This window comes from Nothoprocta perdicaria, unplaced genomic scaffold (assembly GCF_003342845.1).
Source record: "Nothoprocta perdicaria isolate Ctin4 unplaced genomic scaffold, notPer1 scaffold_43, whole genome shotgun sequence".
Lineage (NCBI taxonomy): Eukaryota > Metazoa > Chordata > Aves > Tinamiformes > Tinamidae > Nothoprocta > Nothoprocta perdicaria.
Genome location: NW_020455677.1, coordinates 2,516,566 through 2,540,508, shown reverse-complemented (window position 1 = coordinate 2,540,508; position 23,943 = coordinate 2,516,566). Strand labels below are relative to the sequence as shown.

At 44.2% G+C, this 23,943-nt stretch overlaps 1 protein-coding gene across 1 annotated transcript; it reads right to left on the bottom strand.

Annotated features, from left to right (window-relative positions):
- Positions 1-207: 207 nt before the first annotated feature.
- Positions 208-10,538, bottom strand: SLC3A1 (solute carrier family 3 member 1). The gene is made up of 10 exons (XM_026046275.1): positions 10,112-10,538; positions 8,907-9,086; positions 8,434-8,588; positions 7,183-7,308; positions 5,312-5,431; positions 4,172-4,296; positions 3,360-3,558; positions 2,996-3,166; positions 1,522-1,635; positions 208-733 (listed from the first exon to the last, which is right to left on the bottom strand). Exons 1-10 carry the CDS (start codon positions 10,536-10,538, stop codon positions 293-295), a joined length of 2,058 nt encoding a protein of 685 aa, XP_025902060.1. The 3' UTR covers positions 208-292.
- Between the last annotated feature and the right edge of the window lie 13,405 nt (positions 10,539-23,943).

Genomic DNA, 23,943 nt, shown 5'->3' with positions numbered 1-23,943 from the left:
GAAGCAGCTCTTTTCTTACCTCCACACAAAACCACATACTTAGCTGGTCTGCTCCATTCGGACTGGCTTCCTTTGCTTCTCCCCGGTCTCTATGGGAGACTCCAGCCTAATCTGGGTTCATGCTGTACCTGTTCCTCACCAACATAGACGCGAGACAGTCAGCTAGCAAATTTATTTTCTAGGCTGTTTATTTTACACACAAAGGAAGTTGGAAAAGCCAGGGAAAATGCTAACATTCCCTGAAACCAACATTTTCTAAATTAATGAGGGCTTGATTATTCTGCTTCTGCACTTAACAGTTCATGTAGAGTAAATTGAAGGCAGGGGAATAACATGCTTTCTCTGCCACAAAACAATTTTCTTGAAAAGCTTCCATAGTATGAACTGGCTTTTCTGTTTTATATTGAAGGACCAGGCCTTCTCCCGTGTCAGTTTTAACTATTTGGGTGTTGACAACTTTACCAGCATTGCTGAAATTAGTACTCAGCCTTACGGAAGCTTCCGAGGGGAGGTTGGGAACTACAGCTTTCAGGTCTATCGTCGATTCCTGTCCAAAATTGAGAACCATCATAAAGACCCTGTCTAAGCCATCCAGCTCCCTCACGTACACAAAGAGGTTGCTGTCGTTCCAGACGTGGCACATCCAGCCGCGCTGCAGCGGCAGCTCCGCGGCGCGAAGGCCAGCCAGCTCCCGGTACAAGTTCAGGCTCGAGCTGGACCGGGTCTTCTGAGCCTACAACAAAATCACCACAGCCTTAACAGGGTCACTTCTTCCCACAGAACTGGTTAGTGTCCACACGCCTGTTCAGAACATACCAAGGAGAAACCAGTTTTGACCACGGCATCTCTGCCACTGTGTGGATAATTCCGCTGACAGGGGCTGGARCTCCTGCTCTGCCTTGGGACCGGGGCAAGGCAGGACAGAGCTTCACTGAGAGCTGCTGCTTCCCCCAGGGTGTCCCCCTTGCAGCAGCGGGTATGTGGCAGAAAGCCACAGCTCAGCCTTTCCCTCCCCGAGTCTGCTCTACGGAAGTCACTGGGTTTATCTGAAGTGTCTGTCTCTGGGTCTGGTCAGCACTGTAGATAAGTGGGTTGAATCCACTACTCCATTGCCTTGAACATTGTATTATTATTTTCTTACGTTAAAGATAATCCATGTTCATTTCTCGTTGCAAGGACAGTGCTTTCTATACTATTATAAATGAAAACAAGACTACATTTCAATTTAATATTAAAATCAATAAAAGGTTGTTAAAGAACCAAATTGCATCTACATTTTCTACATAACTGCAGTTGTTTCGCTAAAATGAATACAGATGAAGTAGACTCCTTGCCGYGAGTATTTCCTCTTCTAATAAAATTTGTTAGGATTCAGTGCCTTTTTATTGTCCTCCTTTGGGTTTGTTTATATTAGCCACACTGCCAATTCCCACTAAGTAAAAGAAAGCTCCATTTACAGATAGACAGACCCATTTATGACAATATTTTTAGTCCAGTGGTTGGTCACAAATAAATACCCACCTCAACATTTACACTTTCATAGTCAGGGTTAACGGGTAACCAGCTACTGTTGCCTTCAGTGAAGCCAGCGTTTAATTTGCTATCCCACTGCATGGGGGATTTCTCTGGAAAGGTCTCCTAGAGAAATATTTAAAAAAAAAAGGTGATGTTAGAACCATTATCAAAAAGTTACTTAACGGGATTATATTGAAAGCTCCTCCATTAAACCTCCCAGCTTCCACACCATCAGCACCTCGGTTTTCATTCTGCCTGTTTCAATTAAGATCTAGGAAGGACTGTGTAATCCTGCTCCAAATCTAGAGWTGCAGAGAAAACAAGAGCAGTGTCAGCCATGGCATTGGGGGAAACAAATGGGCCCTTATAGGTATAGTATATGCCATATACAGTGGGCTGGGTGTACAGTATACAGCTAGCCATAGGAGTCAACRGGGGCTGCATCCTCTCACCAGACGTGCTTGGTTGGGAGGTTGAGGCCAGCTGCGATGTTCCAATAAACACACACACCTGGGGCTAGGGAAACCAGGAGGCAACGAGTCCCAGGGAGGGAGGTGGCAACAATAAGAAAGGCCAAGCAGTAAATTTTGTTTCCTGTCTGTTGGTTTGCAGTCATAGCCCTGTCACTTGAGTAGTTACAAGAGGTAGAATTTGGGCAGCAGTTTTTACATTGGAAAGGTAAAGGGAATGTTGACACCGTGGGGAAGTGCAGAAACTACCGAAACGCTGCTCTTCCCTGGTTAAGGAGTGTCCAACTAAGACGACTGAAATTCTCATTTTGAACAGTTCAGGAAAATTTTAAAGTTTTCCCAGTTTCCGAGAAGAGCTTGCCAGATGATCTGATACTTATGAATTTAATGATAATGGAGGTTCTAAAATATTTTGTATCTACTTTGACTGTTTGTTTTCTATTTTTTTTTCTTTTTTTTTTTTCTTGTATAAAGGACACTTTCCAATAGAAACTGCCACTTTCTGAATCAGTCCCATTTGGTCAGCAGTAAGAAGAAAATGSAGATGTTTTGGCCAAGGTGTTTTTCAGAGACAGTTTTCCTAAAGTGAAGGAGCATTTCATTGCTTCTGAATGGGATGATCCTGCCCTTCTGCAAAAGCCTCTCTCCCATAGGCACCAAACTAGCTGATACTGGTGGTAGCATCATCAGGGGCTGCCTCTTCCCAGAGCAGCAGCTTTCCAATGTGGGTCAGCCCCATGCAAAAGGCAAAGCCACTTCATTTTCATCCCTTGACTTGGGATGGGTTTCTAAATACTTCTGTACTCTTAACAGCTGCAAACGTCCTGCTCCCTGTCACAACTAACCATGATTAAAGGAGTTAGGCACCTGGCTCCCAGGCCCAGCTGCCTGACACTTTTGTAGAAAGGGATCTAAAAAGTAAAAGGAAGTTCCTTTAAAATGTGTAGAGAGATTGTATTTAGTSGGTTAAACAAAAGGTTAAACATACTGAGCTGAATAAGCACAGGAACAGAGTTCATGGGCTCTTCACCTACCTCTCCTGATGCAATGTTTTCCATTCCGATTTCTTCACCGTAGTAAGTTATGGGTGTGCCAGGAAGGGTTAAAAGCAGCATGTTGAAAACATTGACATACTCCTTTCCAATCCGAGATGAAATCCGAGCGCTGCCAGGGTTTCCAACCTAAAGACGACGTGCAGTTAAACACCTTAAGAGTGTTTAAATGGCAAGGTAAATGTGAAACTAGTTTAAGACAAAAAAAAAAAAAAAAAAACCCACCCATAATTTATATAGACCAAAGAGAAAATAAATCCATTTAAACTTCCATATTGTCACACTGCCATATGAGAGAGAATTCTGGAAGTGCTGGCCTTACCGCCCAGTTTGGCCATTTTCCTGCAGGCATGTTTTTCATCCACAGGTTGACAGCTTCAAATATACTGTTACCCGACAGATTTTTCAAGTTAATTAGGTAGAAATTGAAGGGAAAATCTGTTTCTTGGATAAAAGATGTTCCATAATACATCATCGTTGCTTCAGTATCTTCCTTGTCATCAGCATCAGAACTCATAAACCTACAAGAAGTGGACAGGAACCTTCTTTCAGCTCATTCCTGGTTCGTACAGAGTTGGAGGAAGCTAGAAATGCTGTTTAACACACTTAGAAAAGAGCAGAGCTTGCCTTATGTTTGCTCCCCCACCTCAAGGATTAAGATAGAGAAGCTTATAAATATTTTGTAAAGCAGATAGTATTAAGGAAARACATTTCTTGTAGATTTTTCCCAAGAGTCAAAAAAGTCTTTAAAGATCCAATTTAAGGAATATTTTTTCTAAACCATACCCGCCTAACTTCATTTTAACAATTTCAGACTATGTATCTGATGTGAATGTATTATTAATAATAGAAAATTAAGCAGCCTCATGGGCTTTAATTACAGTGGTCCCAATGGTGGCACATTCTGCATATTCTTATACCTAGCCCATAAATATACTAGAAATATCTGGGCCAACTCACTGCACTCCTCCTTCCCCAACATGCTGGGGAGGAGACTGTACAGCCYATGCTCTGCTCTTCGCATTTGTAGAAGACAACATTGTATACGTTTTATGGCATCAAAAAAGAAGAGATTTTGCTGCTGGTGAGAGGGTGACGGACACACAGGGAGTCCCTGGCCACACTAAGCCCGACCTGTAGCGGCCGGGCTCGCTGCTGAACTGATCCATGGTGTGGCGGAAGCCACGCAGGAGGTCGTGCGTCCCCACCTGCGACGTGGTGTAGTCGTGGTAGAGCTGGGAATAGGCTGTGACATCCTCCTGGAAGAGCAACACAGCGTTCCCCATCAGCCCTGTGGGATTTGTGGAGCGTTGGCACTCTGGCTTCCTCCCGTCCTTGCAGGGGGCAAGGTGTCAGTCCCAATAATGTTGACTGACAGGAGGTCAACACCCCAAGCTTAGTGCTGAGCCTGCAACGGGGTAACTTCTCCAGGCAGGAAAASGGCCCACGAAGACCCACTTTGCGCGCTGGGGCCTTGCCAGCTTCATTCCCACCGAAAGAAGCAAGAATTCCCTCTAGCGAAAGCACCCCTCTGTCTGAGCACAAACTTAAAAAAACACCCAGTGCCAACAGCACAGATCCGAGCAGCACGTGGGTAGCTCTTGGATATGGAGGAGTTGGGCTGGCTGTTCCAGAAGCTCCCCATGAAGAAGGAAGGAGCCCGGCTCAGCGCTGAGCTACAGGCCCCGCGCGCGGCCACCGAGAGCAGGGAGGCCGCAGCCACAGGGCGGCCTGGAGAGCGGGAAAGGCGGCTGAGGCGGCCAACAGGGGCGAGCAGGTTCGTCCGGCCCGCGCCCGTTCCAGCATTCCCAGTCATTCCCAGGGCCGGCTGCCGCCGCCAGGCGCACGGCACCAGGGCAGGCAGGCAGCACCAGGCTCAGGCTCCTGCCCGTGTCCCTCACACACTGCCCAGGTAGGACGCCGTGTTTTCACTCAGCTCCCTACTAGCGATTTAGAGGAACTGTGCGACTGCTCTGGGATCTCAAGCAAGGTAGAGATCGGACCCTACTATAGCAAAAGACCTCCTCCAAAACAACTGATAAACTACTAAAACTCAAAACCCAGGTCTTACTAGACAACAAACAAAAAAAAGATAACTATTCTAGGCAGAAAGCTCAAAACAACCCTATYGGAATAGAAATAAGGATTCTCCTCCCACTCTTACAAGAGAGGCACTTCACTCCCCCTTCTTAATGCCACAGTTAAGAACTAAAGCAGTCAAAACTGTGCCCTAAGTGGAAAAAGGATAAAAAAGGGAGTGAAACGATACATTACTGGATTCTGTGACTTGTTCACTTGAGGCTCATCTCTTAGATGCGTAGCTTCAAGAAGAAATTTAACAGCRCTGAAACTAAATCCATCAATTCCTTTGCCAAGCCAGAATTTGATAATATCCTAGGCAAAAATAAAAGTYGAGAACTCCAAGTTAGCCAATCTGATTCAATACACATTCAGTTTTCTTTATTACGAGCACACTACTAGCAGATATTAATATGCAACTTATTTTTGAATTTGCACTTCAAATTTTACTAAAAATAAAGGGTGARTGTAAAGGGAGCGTTAGGGCAAGCATTCAATGATGGAGAGGTCACTAGTGGATTTCTTCAAGGATTGTCCTCGAGACCAGTCTCACTTCATGTTTTCCTCAACACCTGTGACCAAAGATGTTCCTTAAGGCACTCACAACACCCCTAGGGAGCACAGGGCCCCAGGGAGAGGCAGCCACAGGATCCATCAGACTCCAGTTGCGCRGCCCTGAGGACGACTGATAGAGAAACACACCAAAACTCAACAGGACAAAGTACCAAACACTCAAGGCTTAGGCCAGGGGACCTCCAATACAAACTGTTTCTCCCCTTTATAAAGTTGTCAGCTTTGTAGACAGACCAAAACTCTTAACTCTTCCTTATCCACAAGTCCTGGCATTCCTTTTAACTCTTATCAGCACTGCCTCACTGACCTGAAGAGGCAAACATCTCCTAGATAAAGCTAAGCATCCTGAGCCCCTATTCCACTGGCTAATTAACAGCTACTCGTGTCAACAAGGACTAACATTTCTGTCCACTCAGGTGGGTCAGATGTATTTGAGCACAAGCTGCAGGGCAAGAGACACTCGGTCCATGGTGGTTCTTCCATTACTTACTGGGCTTGATGCAACATCCAAATGCAATAAATGCCTGAATTCATTTATTCATTGCTAGTGAGACACTAGACCAATGGCAATTAATTGCTTTGGGGAAACAGTAGCCTTAGACTACTGAACTAGCAGCACCCATCTTCAAAACACATAACAGCAGTCAAAGGACCCGCTGGGGGAAGGATTTATGTTGTTGTGAAAGATTCAGCCCAGACATTTTTCCTGGTTAAGTTTGTTTAACTCTGGCCATCTTCATTTGTGGAAAAACAAAAACAAAACACAATCATATTTAATCTAGCAAAACAAAAGCTGAAAGAGGATACTATCAGAGCTGAAAAATAAACAAGCCTAAAGAGGAATAGAAAAATTAAAAAAAAAAAAAAAGAAAAAGAAAAAAAGACTAACAAAACTATTTAAGCTGAAAGATAAGTTAGGTTCATAGAGAACTACATATAAACTGTGAATTAGGTTACACTGAAAAGTAGAAGGCTCCTGCAGCATCAGCATAAAGGAATCTTAAGAGGAAAAGAGGACTCCTTTTCGGATACAATGTCCTGGTTCAAAGACCTATCGGAGATCTCATTGCCGGGTASTTGGCAGAGTAGGGGACTTAAGTCAGAAACAATGCGGAACCTTTCTAGACCTACCTTTCTACAACCCAAAATGCTTCAACAAAACCCACTGCCACTGTTTAAGAACAAATTTATTTCTGATTTTTGATTTTTTTTTTTTTTTTAATTACGGTGACCTGAAGCCATACAGCTCAATACTGGCTGAATTTTGCTTACCGCCTGAATTATGCTTACGCATTTAACGTTTGTCTAGACACTTCATTCTTCCAATTGTTTGTGCAGGCTTTAATCCTGGAATTACTTCCAACTAGACTGTCAGCTGTGTAACATAAATACTCAAATCAAGCGTAGAACCAGCTGCTTTGCTAGCAGCAGCAGCAATACCCTCTCTCCAGGGCAGCCCATAGCACGTGCCATAGGGTGCAGCGGGTACTTACGTGGATTTCTTGTTGAACAGCAGGGCTGCGAAAATTTAAGTCTGGTTGTTCTTTCCCAAACTGATGAAAATAACACTGCTTTCTCACCTCATCGAACTGCCAGCTGGAATTCCCATAGACACTCACCTGTTCACATAAGGAAAGAAAAAAATCAGAATTCACTTTAAAAAAAATATTTACTTGCTCACGTGCTTTAAGATATCGTGCATTACAAGCATAACACAAAGCACAACATGCCTAACTAACAGGCTAAATTTTGAGTCGACTTTGATGTTTATTTATATTTCTTATTTCCTTTTCTGGTGAGCTGCTCTCGCTTTCAGTGATGCTTTGCCACATCTGGTGCTTGTGGCCTGTGGATGTTTATGCATTTTGTGTTCACTTTTTTTAATATACTTTAACTAGGGACAATTAGAAATAGAACAGGAAACATGGCTGGGAAGATTTTCTTAACACTATTATTAAAAACAAGTTTCAATGTAGAACTTCTGTAATCCGATATCATCCCTATAATGCTACAACAGTCAGTATTTTAAAATGTTAATTTTTAAGTCTTCTTAAGAAAACTTTTCTGTGAGAAAAACTCCAGAAACTAAAGCTAACTCTTATGACTCTCATGACTCTAGCTAAAAACAAAACAAAAAATTGAGGCTAGCTACGACAAAACGCGCTACAGCTCTGTTAACTCCACCCTGAGTAGTTCCAGCCCACAAATTCCTCTCATACACACGCCAGGCAGGTCGGTTTCACCACAAAYTCACATATTCTGCTGCTTTTCCCAGAGGGCACCAAACTGGCAAGGGGAGAAAAGCCCGGGACAGGCTCTCCTSCCCCTACCCCGTACCAGCACCAGCTGCTGTGGCTGCAGAGGGACCAAGAGGAGCTTTTGCGAGCAGCGCACCCAGGTGCCYGGGGGGTGTCCGAGCCACCTGGGCACAATTCTTCAAAATTCTTCAAAATTTTCTCTTCAAAAGAGAAAATCTAACATTTGGAGAAAGAAGCAACAGTTTTTTGGGGGGTGATCTGGGTGTTTTTTTTAACCTCATTGAAGTAGGAACCCCTCCTCCCTGCGCCGGTTTAGACCTTCACGCAGCCAGCCTCACCAAGCAGCTCCTGCAGGCCCCTCTGAAGACTGAGTCACAGGCCAGCGTGCTCCGGGAGCACCACGCTACGGCGGCTGTTGTGACGCTGACACCCCGCACACCCGGCTGTTGTGACGCTGACACCCCGCACACCCGTCCCCACACGTACCCAGTTGTTGGGGGGCGCGAGGGAGCCGCCGGCCCGCGCGCAGTCGTGCCACACGTAGTAGTCGCGGTACTTGCCCGTCCGGTTGCGGCTCAGCTGGAACCACCTGTGCTTGTCACTGGTGTGGTTCGGTATTAAATCCATTATCAGCTTCAGCCCTTATAAATCAAGGCAGGAGGAAGGTTAAATTCAGCCCGCTAGGACGAAGTTCACGTTGGCGAGGGCAGCACCTCGGGCCCTGCCGGGGGAAGGGGCAGCGTGGGGCTGCGCCAGCACCGGGAACGGGGCACCGGGGGACAGAAGCCCCCGACTACCATCCTAACCAACACAGCTGGACCAGGGAGACCCTCTGATGACTTGCAGGATATCTGGTATATACGCTGGTATTCCCCCCCACTTCATTTCTGGGGGGTAGAAAGTGTAGAAACAAGTGAATTACTTTTTAATAATTATTTTCATCAAGGCTACAATTTTACCTCTGTCATGTATAGCTGCAATCAGGTTCTCAAAATCACTCATTGACCCAAACATGGGGTCAACRTCATAGAAATCTTCAGCTCCATATCCAAGGTCTTTTAAGGGAGACTTATAGAAAGAGGTGATCCAGATGTTTTTTATATTCAAGTATGTGATATGGTCCAGTTTTTCTTGGATACCTATTTAAAAGAAAAGGACATCACGTCTTTAGAGTAGGCACAAAAAGAAAAGGACATCATGTCTTTAGAGAAGGCACATTATTTTTGTTGGGGGAGGGGGGGGGAAAGGGTTTTTGTGGGTTCTCAAGGATGAAAGACAGATCCTTTTTCCATATAACCATCCCTGAGCTTAGGTAGCTTCACAGTCTGGAAATATCATAAGCTCACAGAATCAAGGCCGTTCAAAGCAACCTGTAAGGACAACAAAGCCAGAATTTGAAAAACATCAAACTCCAGCAGATTCCATTCTTTATTATAAGAACATTTATAATCTCATTAATTTATATTTTACATTTAGTTCTGAAAACAGACTTTTGTATTCATTAAAAAGCAACAATTGGATTACTTTCCCATTTCAAGAATTGCCAACTAATCCTCAAAGTATCCAACAGCAAGAGGGGTACAGTTTTAATGCTAAGATTCCAGTTTTTCCTGCCAGGTAAGACCATTAAGGGCATTGTACTAGCTGTGAGTTCCAGGTAAGCCTTCTCAGAGCATTCACAGGAGCTCAAAACCCCCACACCCTGAACAAAAGGAATAGTGGTGCATCTTCCTTTACTTTTACATGGCCAGTTTTATTTTTCCCTCACTCCTGTTTATGGAGAGACTGCCAGACCAGCTCGGTCGAGCCTGGACATCCTCCTGCTCGACCTTCACTCTGCAGAGACGTTCTGTTCTGATTGCAGCCTCACTGCTGATTGCTCTCAGCCCCACCTCCAAACAGTCATTCTAATGCCAGGTTTACATTTAATGAGCTGACCGAGCAGCTCCCAATGGGATCCACGGGAGATGCCATCAATGACTGCAGAGACATTTCTTCTCCTCTCCAGTCAGGTGACTTTCTCCTTTGGACAGCGTATGCATCATACATATACAAAAATGCACACATACCTACCACTACCTGTATCTACTTGCGAACACCCATATGCACAGCACACAAACTAGTAGCATCCAGCTTTGCAAGTAAAAAACGTAACTTGACCCACCTTTCAGATCACCATTCCCATCCATGTTGCTGTCCTTAAAAGAACGAGGATAGATCTGGTAAATCGGACTAGCTTGCCACCAGTCGAGGCACTTGGGCGACAGGGCGATGATTGCAATGGTGGCACACACCAGCACCACTGCCGAGGCGATTATAAGCCAGAAGAGAATCTCTCTGGTGACTCGGTAGCGGGCTTGTCTGGAGAACTTCAGCAGGACTTCCTTGGGCATCCCAGCATACGGCTCCAGAGCCGGCTCCTCCAGAGCCGCTGGGTTCACCCCAACAACGCACGTTTTTGGGACTTCTTCTTGGCCACTCGTGTTGGTCTCCTTCTCGTCAAAAGCCTCATTCTGAACAAAGCCRTTGTTCTCCACACCTCCCTTCTCACTCAGCTCCATAGGCAAGTTCTTCGCTTCCTCGTCACCCATTTCGGCTGGAACGTCTTCTGTTTCAGCTGGAACGTCTTCTGCTGGGAAGACTCGCGGCAGCAGGGCCGGGTGCCAAAACACCTTTGTTCGGTGAAACGAGAAACAATGCAATTAGCAGCTGGGTTTATAAATAATCCTGACTGGCTGATCAAAGTTCAACAGAGACAAAGGGGCAAAGTGCTCCCATTCTTTTGCATAATAAGCATCTCCAGCAAAAGAGCAAACGCAATCACATCACAGCTTCCCGAAAGGCAGCCTTATTTCTTCTACCAACTGAGCAAAGTTTGCCTTCCTGTTACCCCCTGATGCATCCTAAAACTAAACTTGCCTTGCTTTGGACAGCAGTAGGAAAATCTCAGATTTTAACAAATAAAAAAAAAAATTAATATGCAGTTTCCCAGACCAATCTTGGTCTTGCCACGGAGCACAATCAAAGTAACATTAAGGAGAAATTTAAATACCRATAGCAAGAAAAAGGTGTTGACAACTCCAGGCTCCAAAGCAACAGAACAAAATAAACAAAAGATCCAGAAGCCTCTTCGCTCTGTTTCTCATAGGTTAGAAAAACAAAATCCAAACACAAACACGTCTAGCTTGAACCCAGCCCTGCCCTGCAGTTGGGCAGCGAGGATGATGAGGGGACGCACAGCGGCTCCCGCACGGGCCGCTCCGGGCCGGGATCACTCAGCACAGGCACAGGCCAGGCCGGCGCCGGACGAGCCAAGCGCTGCCGTCCATCCACATTCCCGGAGCGCTGCCACCTGTCCACATTCCCGGCGCGTGGAGCGTCTGCGCTGCAGAGGCGGCTGCTCCAGCCTCTTTGCAAGGCGGCTTTCTTAAAAAACGGGGCACAACACCAGGGTTTAATGTCGCCCCCAAAGTGAAGACACTCTAAAAGATCTTACAGACTAAGCACGATAATCCAGAAYGCAACATTCCACCGGGTGACAAAGGTGTTATTTTCAGTAGCCGAGCCAAGAGCTAGAAGCTGCTGGAAGAGCTAGGAGATCTCTTTATCCGAGCATTTTAATCCTATTCTTCCCCTTCCTCGCAAGGGAGGCTCCCTGCACACCCCTCCCGTGCTAGCTCAGACAGGGACAGGAGATGATCACTTAACAGGGAACACCCGAGATAAGAGCAATAGTTTCAGCAGCTGTAATTCAGCACTGCCAGGGAATTCAGAGGTGGGACATTTCTCAAAAGCCTCCCTTCCAATGGTTCCACAATCTTACTACCATGGCCAGTTTAAAAAGTTTCCTGGTATGTGTGGTACTCTCATGGCATAAGCTTATCAGTACCTGATTAATTAACCTCATTACCAGAGATGCGTTGGTCTCTGCTGTGTGTCCTTATATATAATAAAACTTTCTGTGTAACACCAGCCACTTTTCTTTTCCATTTCAGTTATTCCATTTAAGAAAAATTATGTCATTTATTTCATTAAAGTAGGGCATGCTCAAATACAGAAATTTTACAACATGTCATATCCATCTTGGGGCCACAGTATTCTTCCCCTCACTTTTTCTGCAAATAAAGAGTGTCAAACACGTCCATAGTCCACAGATTCCTGCCATACCCCAAAGCCACTGCAAACATTCATGCATGGCGAGAAGCAGAGCAAGCAGAAGGCAAGAGCAAAGAACAACTTAAATCTATCCACTTACCACTTGGATAAGCTGAATAAACAGAATTTGAGGTGGTCAAATTTACAGAGAGGACTTAAGTTTGGTGGGAACTTGGGAAAACCCTGAATAAAACAGAACCAACTTGATGACACCCTCGTTATTTTCTTCTAGACTGCGCGCATGTTTTTAAGCCTTGGGCTGCACATGAGAATACACCCAGGTGCATACCCATATATATGTATATACAGAGACACACGCACATACACACGGCTGCGTCGGTGTCTGTGCCGCTCGTCTGCGCGGCGCTTGCGAGCAATCTGCCCCCCTACCACAAGAAAGGCAAGGCAAGTCTCCCAGGCCACAACCCGATGTAGGGGCAGCCCCTTGAAGGGGAAGCTTGACTCCTCTTGTGATATTTAGAGAGGCAAAGCTAACAAGGTATGTAAAAAAACCTTTCTCAAAAAGGCAGCTTGCTGTAAAGAATAAAAATCAGCTGGGAACAACACTGACGAGCAAACTGTGCTACACTTATCCATGGTACAGTGGAGGGTTTTGGCGGGAAGGGACTGTTCCTTTTGTTTTTACGTGTGTCCCAAGCCATGCTAATGTCTGTAAGAGCAGCCACCACCCTGCAAATTCCAGGTCATTTCCTAAGAGGTTAGCAGGAACAGGAAAAAATCTGGCTGCATTTGTGGGAAATCAGAACATATTCATGCTGGAAGACAACTGCATGCCAGAAAGTGAAACAGTGACCCAGGAACGGGGAAACTGTTTGGATTTTCACAGAAGGGCTGAGGTTGGAAGGGACCTCTAGAGATCATCCAGTCCAACCCCCCCGCTCCGGCAGGGACACCTAGAACACATGGCACAGGGTTGCATCCAATTGGTTTTAATGCATTTTTTCCTTCTTCCACTTCTCTCTCTAACCTTGTACCTCACACATGGAACAACAAAGCCGAGTCCAGCCATGCTGCTGGTTTGCTTGGTCTCATGCAGCGGCAGCATCAAGCAGAACTTACCCCGTCACCATCTCTTTTGAAGAGGGCACCACAAGCTGCAGGATCTCTGCACACAACATTACRTTATAGCACGGACATACAACGAGAAGGGGCAGGTGACAAAGAGCATTTGGGTAGGAGAGATGCAGCCTGGCACTTCTACTAGTCCTGGGAGGCATCTCTGGCAGTCAGTGGGACACTGACATGTGATTTATCATAGTAAATTGCAACTCAACAATACTATGCAGCCAAGACTCAAGATGCAGTTTTACATCTAATGTACCAGCGTTTCATGTGAATTTAAGGAACTCTTACCCTTGTCTTAGTCCTGCCTTACACTGCCGCCTGCCCTCGGTGAGGTGAGGTATGTAGGTGGCCATGCCATGAACCAGATCAGGAAACTGATTCAGAAGAAACCAATTTCCTTCTTCACACAGATCTACCTAATGTGCCCGGACACCAGCAGACCTCTTGAAAGCTTGTGCYAGGCTCAGGACGGCAAGGAGGGTTAGGACAGGCTGGGAGATGGAGCCAGGGAACAAGCTCTAAGCGAGCACTGATCAAAAGTGCTGAGCCAGACCACATCCGTCGTGTCTCACACTCCTGGTAGCGTATTTCTGTCCCTCCCTTCCAGCAGGGATCCTGGCCCATCACTGTGCAGAACCGGCAGCAAGGCACGGAGCAGTTCTATTGCACATCASTCACACAAGTGTGTGCACTTGTTTGTTTTTCTGGAATCAAAACCAGAGACTTTATATTTCTTCAAGGAGTTAATCTGTATCAGGGACTCAGCCCCATTCCACCCAGCGAGTATTACTGCCTAAAACACTGCTGAAATYCTGGTTCAAAGTGACTGATACGCTGCCTTCCTCCTTTTACTTTAGCTGGTATATTAATGCTGATAATCACCTGAAGGGCTGCTTGAGCTTGAACAAAAAAAAATACGGGTCAGTTACCATTAACATGCATACCTCTTACAACTGATATAAGGAAATTCAACATAAAATTGGTGAGAAGCTACTGTTGAACTCTTTACACGCACTGAGGAAGTACCTATTTTTTCCCTCCTTTGGTTCAAATACCTTCCAGCTGCAAATATTTTGTTTATGGATCCTGCCACACTATTTCCTCAAAGTAGCATCTATTGTCCTCATGCAATTCTTAAGTAATGCTAAATGCCTCTTTATACCCGAAGCAGGGCAGGCAGTGCCTTAATTGCCAARCATCCACCTGAAAACAAGAGTGTTATTCCACAGTAGCAGAAAAATGCCTAGGACGGGCACCTGGATCTCAAGTACAAGAATTCTTCTGGAAAACCCAGAGAGAAAATATTGCTGAAGAGCTTAAAACACAGCCTGGAAGGTTACCTAACGCGAGGCCTCAAGTGCAAGCCAGGAATCTAGTGCTTCCTACTCCTATATTTTTTATGTTGTAGACTCAGAATAATTGGCTTTGTGCAGTATTTCAAATTAGTTCATTTTGTTCACAGCAATACAAGTAATAAGGACTGGACAACACGCGCCCTCCTACAACTGTCTCTTTCTTGCAGAACTGTTGAAATATGATGGCCATGCTAAAGTAATGGGCAGCTTATTTGTTACCTTTACAACTACAACCAGGTATCGCAGATGTCTGCATTGCTTGTTAGCATAAGTGCTAGGCCCCACGACTGGTATATGTGAATTAGTTACAAAAGCACCCTGTTTTTACCTTTCTATTACTGTACTATTTCATTTTTACTCGTGAGGAGCAGTTTGCCTTAAAATTAGCTGATAAAACACAACTGTAAACTTCATCTTGAGAGAGGCAGATCAGCAACAACCCTCATTGAACCTCAACTTTCYCCCTTTTAAAAACATATTCTATGTATGCAGGCATTATGTTTCTGGCTTGCTCTCAAGCTAGAGAAACGGTTCCCTCCTGAGGAACTTTATAGCTGAGCAGGGATAAAGCCAGCAGAACCCACTGACAAGCACTGAACAGTAAAGAGCACCTTCGTGGTCTGTGCCGGTCGCTCTGTTTACCTTGGTGGTGGATAAGGAAACAAAACCGGCCGGTATGGGGGTAGCAAGAGCTGCTCTCTCCACACRCACTGCCATGGGCATTTCTGTCAGACGGAGGGGTTCCTTTCCACACGCGTTTCTTGGGTAACATTATTTAGATGTGCTGGCCGACTACGATGGCTGCTGTCTGAGGCTAGACAAGTGCCGGGGCGTTTGCCGTTACTCCCTAGTGTACACATTACACCAAAAGCCCCTAAAAGGGGTGATCAAGCACCCTAAGGTGATTAGTGTAGGAAGATGTTTATTTTTAAAAGTTCTCCTGCTTAATGCTGTTTCATTAAATCTTTTGTTATYACTGAAATGGGTCCGATATAATGCACTTTGACACCCATACAAGAAGGCAAACCAGAAGGCTGTGGATCTTTCTTCAGCGACTTCCAAAAGACTGACAGCTGATGTGACCTTCAAAGCTCCGTTTCATCCAGCATTAAAAAACTTCTCCCCTGACACACAAGGCAGCCAACAAGCGTGAGACACCTCCAGAAACAAGTTCCCAAGAGGGAATCTTTAACCCTAGGGGACCCCAACCATATATGAGGCTCCCACCATCAGCTTGTGGTTGAAACTCTAAATAGGACTGTGGTCACTCTGTGGCTATTTCTTTAATTTTTATTTATACCCTTGGTCCGCTAATGGACTACACGATTAAAGGTTAATGGCTCTATAAATGCTGTAATTACCTCCTGCTCGGCTCAGGCAGGGTTTCAGGGGTGGCTTTGGGGAAGGCAGCGCCCTGGGCACCTGCCAGACCTGCCGTGCGTGGGGTGTCAGTCTCCTCCCTCCACCTGCAACGGGAACAGTCATCGTCCAAGTCTTGCTGTTGGCCCATCTGCAATTGCTGCTGCAGGCAGAGGCCGCACCTACAGCTGCCTTCTCCTGTTGAGGACCAAAACTGCCACATAGCTGCAGGAAAACCTGCTTTCAAGGTCTGCTGGCTTCCTCCGGAGGAAGCTCGCTCACATCAAGGAAACTCTTCCTTTATGTCTGTCCCAGGAGATGACAACCTGAAAAGAACTATAATCTCCAGCCCAGTCCTTAAAAGCTTTGCTGGGAAGGGAGACACACCTGGATCTTGCTCTTAGACTGGCTGAAGATGCACTGCTGAAGCTTAATAGCTAAGCGGGAGGAGCAACTCAGTTGTTCCTGAAAGATCTCTGACCTGGGAGCTCCATAACACGGCAGATAGCATGGCCAGGGAGCCTGACCAGGCCTCTTTTCAGTGGCGGCCTCTGACAGGACTAGAGGAAACAGCCACAAACTGAAGCATCARAAGTTCCAGGAATTCGAGGAAAATTTCTTGACAGTGAGGGTGACCGAGCCCTGGAACAGGCTGCCCAGAGAGGCTGTGGAGGCTCCTTCTCTGGAGATCTTCAAACCYTGCTTGGACGCAGCCCTGTGCCACATGCACAGTCTAGGGTGACCCTGTGTGTGCAGGGAGGGTTGAACTAGATGATCTCTAAAGGTCCCTTCCAACCTCAACCATTCTGTGATTCTACAATTAACTCCTATCCCCCACCTCCCTTAATAAGTGAGTTTCTGCAGATATACTAAGACCTACAAGATACAGACAGTTCAGTTTGGGGGCAATGTTTGCTTCTACATAGACAGGGGATGGTCTAATAAACGAGCACACAACTCGGAACACATTCCTGCTTCCCCACAGCGAATAGCGCAACTGTCTCTAGATRGGTCTCCCTTTACAAAACACACACGTCTTGCTAATCAAGGCAGCCCACATTAGATGCCTCAGGCACCACATCCACAGYGCTTTTTTGGATTATAAAAAGCTACTGAGCCTTTTTAGAGGGCAAGAGAGCCACGGCTCTATGTGGCTTTATTTTGTCGAGGGTATCAGACTGAAATGGCAATGCTGTAACCGGAGGCCTGCAATCTCCTACGGCTTTCAAACACTCTCATGGATACTACCATCACTAGCAGACCCAAGGCAACTCTTGATGACTTCTAGCARCACCATCTCCCTACTGTGACCACCAACTGCAGGCACGTTGCAGGCAAGGGCAAGTACAAACCCAAACCAGGCATCTTTCAGAAGGCCCGATCCTGCAAACCCCTACGCCGGAGAGCAAGCCACCAGCTCTGTGAGCAGCCCCAGGACAGGCACTAATTAACAGTTCTGCAAACACAAGGCACTTGTCAGTGATCCTAATTCTCCTCCAGAATTACATTATTTGCAGGTTCTTTCATGCTGCCCTCTCCCTAACACAAATATATGCCATTTCCTCAATCTAAGGCATTTCTCTCTCAGTGCTCTTGCAAAGGAGGGTATATCACTTTCAGTCAAAAGACAAGGAAACTGGCAAAGGCCAGAAATACCTGTGAAACATTTTCAGACTTGGATTTGAGAAGTGACTACGTTTCTGCAGGGCAATTGTATTTACCTAGCACAAGCCCTACTGATGACCTCCCAGTCAAAATATTTATCTCTGGAAGAGCCTCAGAAAACATTCATGCAACATATCCTATAGCAGAGCCCGTAAAAGAAGTTCATCTGATCCAAGCTTGTCATCAAATGAGATCACATCGGATTGAAGAGGAACCTCACAGGAGGAGACAATGGTAGGACCAACACTAGAGAACATCTTGACAAGATTTGAAGACCCTCAGCAAATTTGGAAAGGAAGTTTCTTGGTAGCAAGAGACATGGAGGTAGCAGATTGCCTCTAGTTCCCACATAGCCAGCTCGTGAGAAGGGCAGTTACTCACAGGCCGCACGATCCAACGGAGCTGTCCACCAGCGCAGCGGAAAGGGCCRCGCGGACGCGGGACAGGTCTCCGCGGCAGCAACTCGGCCCTCCACAACAAGGCCGCTCAGAACCCCGGGCGGGACAATTCTAGCTACAGCTGGCAGCAGGCAGCACAGAACCTACCTCGGCTTCGGAGGACGCTATTCTAAAAGCACTGATAAAGAAGGGTAGCACAGGTAGATKGTTTTTTCAGGTTTATTTCTTTTATTATTGTTGATACAAGCTTTTCCTACAGAAGAGAAATTTCAATTAGGCCTTCACTTTGCTACGTACCATYATCTGCCAAAGATTAAAAATATAAATTACACCATATCCTTTACGCGCAAACTTGTGCCTGAAACCAAGCTGTAACAACATATGCTACCTGAAGGCACAAGCACTCCTAAGAGCTTGGAATTTTCTGTATGGGGAGTCCCCCGGCACTCAGGGATCCAGCTCTTCAGCACGAAAGCGGGGACAGGCCGGGAAGGCACTGCCGGCAGCAAACACCAGACTCCCCACCTGGAACGCTGAGAGTCCATTAAAGTGCGTGGGCTTTTGGAGTAGCAGCTACTACGTGCCCGTGTGAGGTAGAGGCAGACACTTCTGACCTAGCTGCCCCATGCCAGTGCAATTTAACTCCCCACTGAGCAAGTACTTGCATAGTGTTATTTTTCCCCSCTACTAGTCACTCAAATAGTGGAGTGACAACTATCAACCCTTCGACTCAGAGGATAAATTAAAGCAATCGTCTACTTTTTGTCATAGGGTGTCATGCCTTAAAGCTCTTGTTCTCATGCTTTAATTTTTCCACGATACGTAGAAGGGTGCAAAGTTCAGTGAGGTCCTAGCTTACTCAAAACAGAAATAGTTTGCTTCTCATAGATACATCTTCCAGTCATTTCAGAGCTGAAGGCTGAATAGAGAAACACCGACAAACATTTTTAAAATCAATGACAACGTAACACCCACCTTGCACACTTTCTTCCTTTTCTTAATTTCATCCAAATTCTTCTGTTCAATGCAGTTCAAATCACAGGGTCTATAAAGTCCACGTAACTAACACACCTACAAAACATTCTAAATTTGCACAAACCTTTCCTTACACCAATTTGCTCAATGTCTCATCGGGTAATTGGTATACATTCCATTAATTAAACGTTTAAAAGGAAGCATCACAAAGAAAAATATATTATAGCAAATCAAACAGGAAGAAGCGGGAGCTGTTTTAGTCCTTTCCTTACTCTCAGGTAGCAAAACAGCACTCAAACAGCAGAGCCCCTTCTGGTGTTAATGTGGCTATGATTTCCTTTAATTCGGTTCCCAGAAGCAGCACTTGAAATATGGTAACTGCATAAAAAAAAAAAAAAAAAAAGTAGCTACAATTACTTACATACTTGGAGTTACTGCAGTTACTTTCCTCTAACAAGTTTAGCAGGAAACTAAATGCAGTAATTGAAGTTTCTTAGTTAACAGCAGAGAACTTAAGGATGATTAGAAATCTCAATCAATTAACGTAACTCCCCATTTTAAAACCTGTCACCCGTGACTTGGTATTTGTTCATGTTTTCATAACCCAAGGTAGACACTGAAAAACTGTAAAAACACATTTCTATCACATGGTTTCTATTAGCAAACTATTTACACAAGTTTTTGCCAAGTTATATCAAGATTTTTGTTATACCATTTTAGCACTCCATGCTCCCCAAACTGTTTTCTACTTCTAAAACATACAAAAAGTTTTTTCTACTGATATCAAAATCCTTAACCTTCATTAAAAAGCTTTTTTTAAATGAAGATGATCAGAGAATTAAAAATACACAAAAAAAATCCACACACTTATAGAACACTTTCCAACTTCTAAGACAATGATATTACTGCAAGTTTTATACATTAGTTGTCCAAGACTAAACAGACATCCACCCTTTTGCATGCTTGCAATATATTTGCAGAATGAATGTAATAGTTGGTGGTTTCATTAAAAAAAAAGTTTTTTCCTTACTGCAATTATAGTTCTAAAATAAATGCATACATGCTCCAGTAAAGTTTTTACTTTCCAATTAGCATCTTAAATTCTGGAAAACTAGACTATATGATCACAAAATTGTGGTTGCAAGATGGTCTCAGCTTACTGAGATATGTTTTCAGCATAGTTTGTCTCTTAAATTTCAAAAGATATATGCATTTAATACTTTTCAAGTTGAAATTGATATCCCTTCAAGTTTCTATGTTTCTAAACATTTCTGGGCACCTTTTCAAATTCTGGCCGCAAATTCCGAGAAGAAATCTTTTAACCAAACAAGACATAAGAAGCTCATTCTATGATGTTCTGTCCACTTTCTTTCAAGCTCTGCAGCTCTTTCAAAGTTATAAAAGGAAGTCTCAGTTGGTCATTCTCTCAGATAAATTTCTCAGAAAAAAGTTTGAAAAGAGCCTTCCATAACCACCCAGCAAAGTCCAACAGCAGCCTGGAAGGATGAACTTTCAATATCTTCTCCTGATGGCACTCATCAACTGCACGGCTTCCACCTTCTTAAAGCTCAGCAGCATAGTCCTTACAACAACAGACACCACCACATGGACACCTGTATCCTCCACCTTTCCACAGCAACTCACCTCAAACTCAAAAATTCTGAAAAAGCAGAAAACAGGGCAACTGTCATCTCAAAAGCACGTCTGACAACAGGCAAGATACTGTTGGAAAAAAAATTTAGTTGTCTGCCACGTAAGTCTTAAGAGTGCATCTTCCTACTAAAGGCTGCTTTCCTTCCAGGATTCGCAAGGGCAACTACTTTCTGAGCAAGAACACTGAATTGAGGGAGAAGAACTTGCCTTCATCTCCTACTGTAACCCATCCCCATGACTTGGATTCTTGGCAGTCTTGGATAAAGTTTTAAAAGCGTGTACTGAGGCAATAATTACTAGGTGGTAATCACATCACAATAACACTACAGTAAAGCTTTTCCTGGTGGAAATTCCTAGGCAAGCTGCACACAGACAAGGACAGACAAGGAAAGAAAAAAAAAAAGAAAGTACTGGTCAATGGAGGAAAAAGTTACTGATAATCCCAAAGAATTTTTTAAATCCAGGTATCACAGCAAAGGAGAGCTCTAAGAAAGTACTGAAGAAAGAAGTAGGCATAAGCAAGGGCAGGGAGGGAAATAAATCACCTTTTGGATGCGAAGAGAGCAAAGCACAGTACTGATTAAAGATGTGTGAAAATGAACAATRAGATGATCTCCAGCAGTGAGCTAAACAAAAGAGGAAAAAAAAGAGGTGCAGTTATGGCAAAACATGAAAGTTGTTTGTCTTTTGATGGCGAGGGAACAGCTGGGGGTGGGGTGGAAGATGGTATGCACAAAACGCAGCTAAGCCGGATCTTTACAGCAACAGTTCAAATACAGGAGAGCAGGACAAGATGGGACATTAAGTGGAGAGATAAGATGCTGCAAAGATTCATGAGGTGCCATGTGGAGTTTCAGCTGTGTAAACTACAGACTACTTACCTGGATTACACCACAACTCAGTGATTAGCTGCTTTCTTATGCTTTTCTTAAATTGCCTTTGTCACTGGCAGCATCCAATATTACTGTCCACTTGCCCCAGTGGAGCTACCTCCCTCCAACTTATTTGAAAAGATAAAAGTTTCATCAGACAATTCCTAAACAGGGAAGCTGCTGTTTAGCCCAATACAACCCACATTAGTTAACAGATTACAAAACAAAAACAAAAAAAMCACCTTTTTGCAAGAACACACTTAACACCCAAGACCAGGCAGCTACAACTTGGTTTTTGCTTCAGCATTTGTGTTTGAAATACTGGGTTGTTATATTCATTCATCTACTAGTGCAAGCAATCCTTTTCAGAACACAGGAGGCAGAAACTGAGAAGATTTTTATTTTATTTTCTTGAAATTCCCTCATTTTTCACACSATTTTAGTCAGATGTCCTTATGGACTCATTCCATGTGTCTCACAGCTTACAGTTATTTTTGCCATAGGGTAAAATGAAAAACATCTAATTAGTTGCCAGCCACATAAGTCTTCAAAGCGGATCTTCATACCAATCAGTGCTGTAGCTTACACTGGTATTGATTTAGGTGGAGACTCTCTGTTACCATTCATGACCATCAGAAAGTCTTTGAGAAGAAAAAACTACCTGTGTGACCTCAACCACTCCCAACTTCCTACCGATTTTACTGCAATCAGGCTGCCAGTATGAGAAGTTCACAGCTGACTTAAACATCTGGTCCCCTTGATATGTGGTATCGAGCAGCACCTCGTCACCAGTATTCAGGATGGCGTACCTTGGAGAGCTGACACCTATGTAAGTATATAATTCTTCTTGCTCACTCCTTTGCTTTGCCTAAGCAGCAGCTTCATCAGCTCACACACCAGAGGCATAAAAAGCAGGGCTGTTTCAGCCCAGAGCTGCAGAGGTTTCCMTGTAGGCTGAAGTACACAAGAAGATTCATTCTCTAAGTGGAGCTTATCATTGTACTTAACATTTCACATAAACTGCTCAAAGAAGGCCAAGACCACAATACTTATATTTACATTCATTTCTTTATTTCTCTTCATTTACCATGGTTAAAGAGGATCAGTTCCCAAGAAATAAAATCAAATCTTCATCTTGATCAAGATTACCAGTAAGCAGATGTGAGAACGAGATTTCATCCCTAGTACAGGAGAACTCAAAATGAAGGAAAAAAATTAGCAAGCTGAATTTGGACATGCCGGAGATGACAGGCAGAAGTGGCACTACCCAGTCTCTCAGYATTCTCCAAAAATCCTTTTATATTAGTTCCAAGCTGGTGATATAATTAAGAAAATGTGACTTTTAAAAGAAATGTTAACAGGCATACAAATAAAACACACAAACAACTTTTAATCAAACATCTCTGATTTCTCACACTAAGAACAGAACATCAAAATGCACATTTTGGTTTTCCCCCAGCCTGCTGACACCTGAGCCTGCAGCACCTGGGTGACACTAACACCATTCTCAGTACCCTGAACATACCCAGTGGATATAAYGAATGAGAAGTTGTGCTGCTTTGGAGGGAGGACAGAAAGAAGAGAAAGAGGAGGTCTCCATGTACTTTTATAGTGTACTGTGCAGCTTGTGGTTCTACCTCTTTGAAAAAGCTACATATGTGCTTCACTTGTATGTAAGTGCAAAGGCTTCCATTTTGGGCAGCCTATCCACATTACTTAAAAAAAGTATGTAAAATATATATGAAAATAAATGGAGCCTATGGAGCACAGGCAATCTCATTATAACGGAATAAGGTACTAAAACTGGCAGTTCACGAGGGAAACATGCAGGGACTATGTTGTGCAAGCAGCTCCAAAAGAGTTTTAAGAGCAGCAAGACACTTCTCAGAAGACTGACCACCAGGCTTTCCTACAGACTGTTAATACACCCAATCCATAACACTATATATATATATATATATATATATGCATATATTCAGAGAGGTTATTACCATGCAACATCAGTAGTATGAAAAGCTTGTTTTCCTTCCCACAGATAAATAATTCCACTAATAAAATCAAGATAAGTGTCAATATGACAGTACTCCTGTTAAAATATTTATATCTAAAACTACATATAACAGCAAAGCTTTAAAAACCTCAGATCTTTAAGGAACTGAAATAATGAATTTCATCTGAGTATTTTCAATAAACTTTTTCCCAAAGCTGGAATAATTCCAGTTCCAGCTGACCTGGGATAGATTCACCGTGGCRAGATGTAGGTGCTCCTTACATGCTCTGCCTCCAGCTGAGACACCTGCTTGGAGATTTTGGGCTTACTGTGACCCAGAACTCTGCTCCTGATACCATGAAAACAAACCCATCAACACACTATGAAGGAAGCACCACCTTGTCAGTGGCATTTGCGTACCTTTGGACACAACACACTTCATTTTCTTGATAAATCCTTGTCAATAAAATATAAAGCATATCACACTG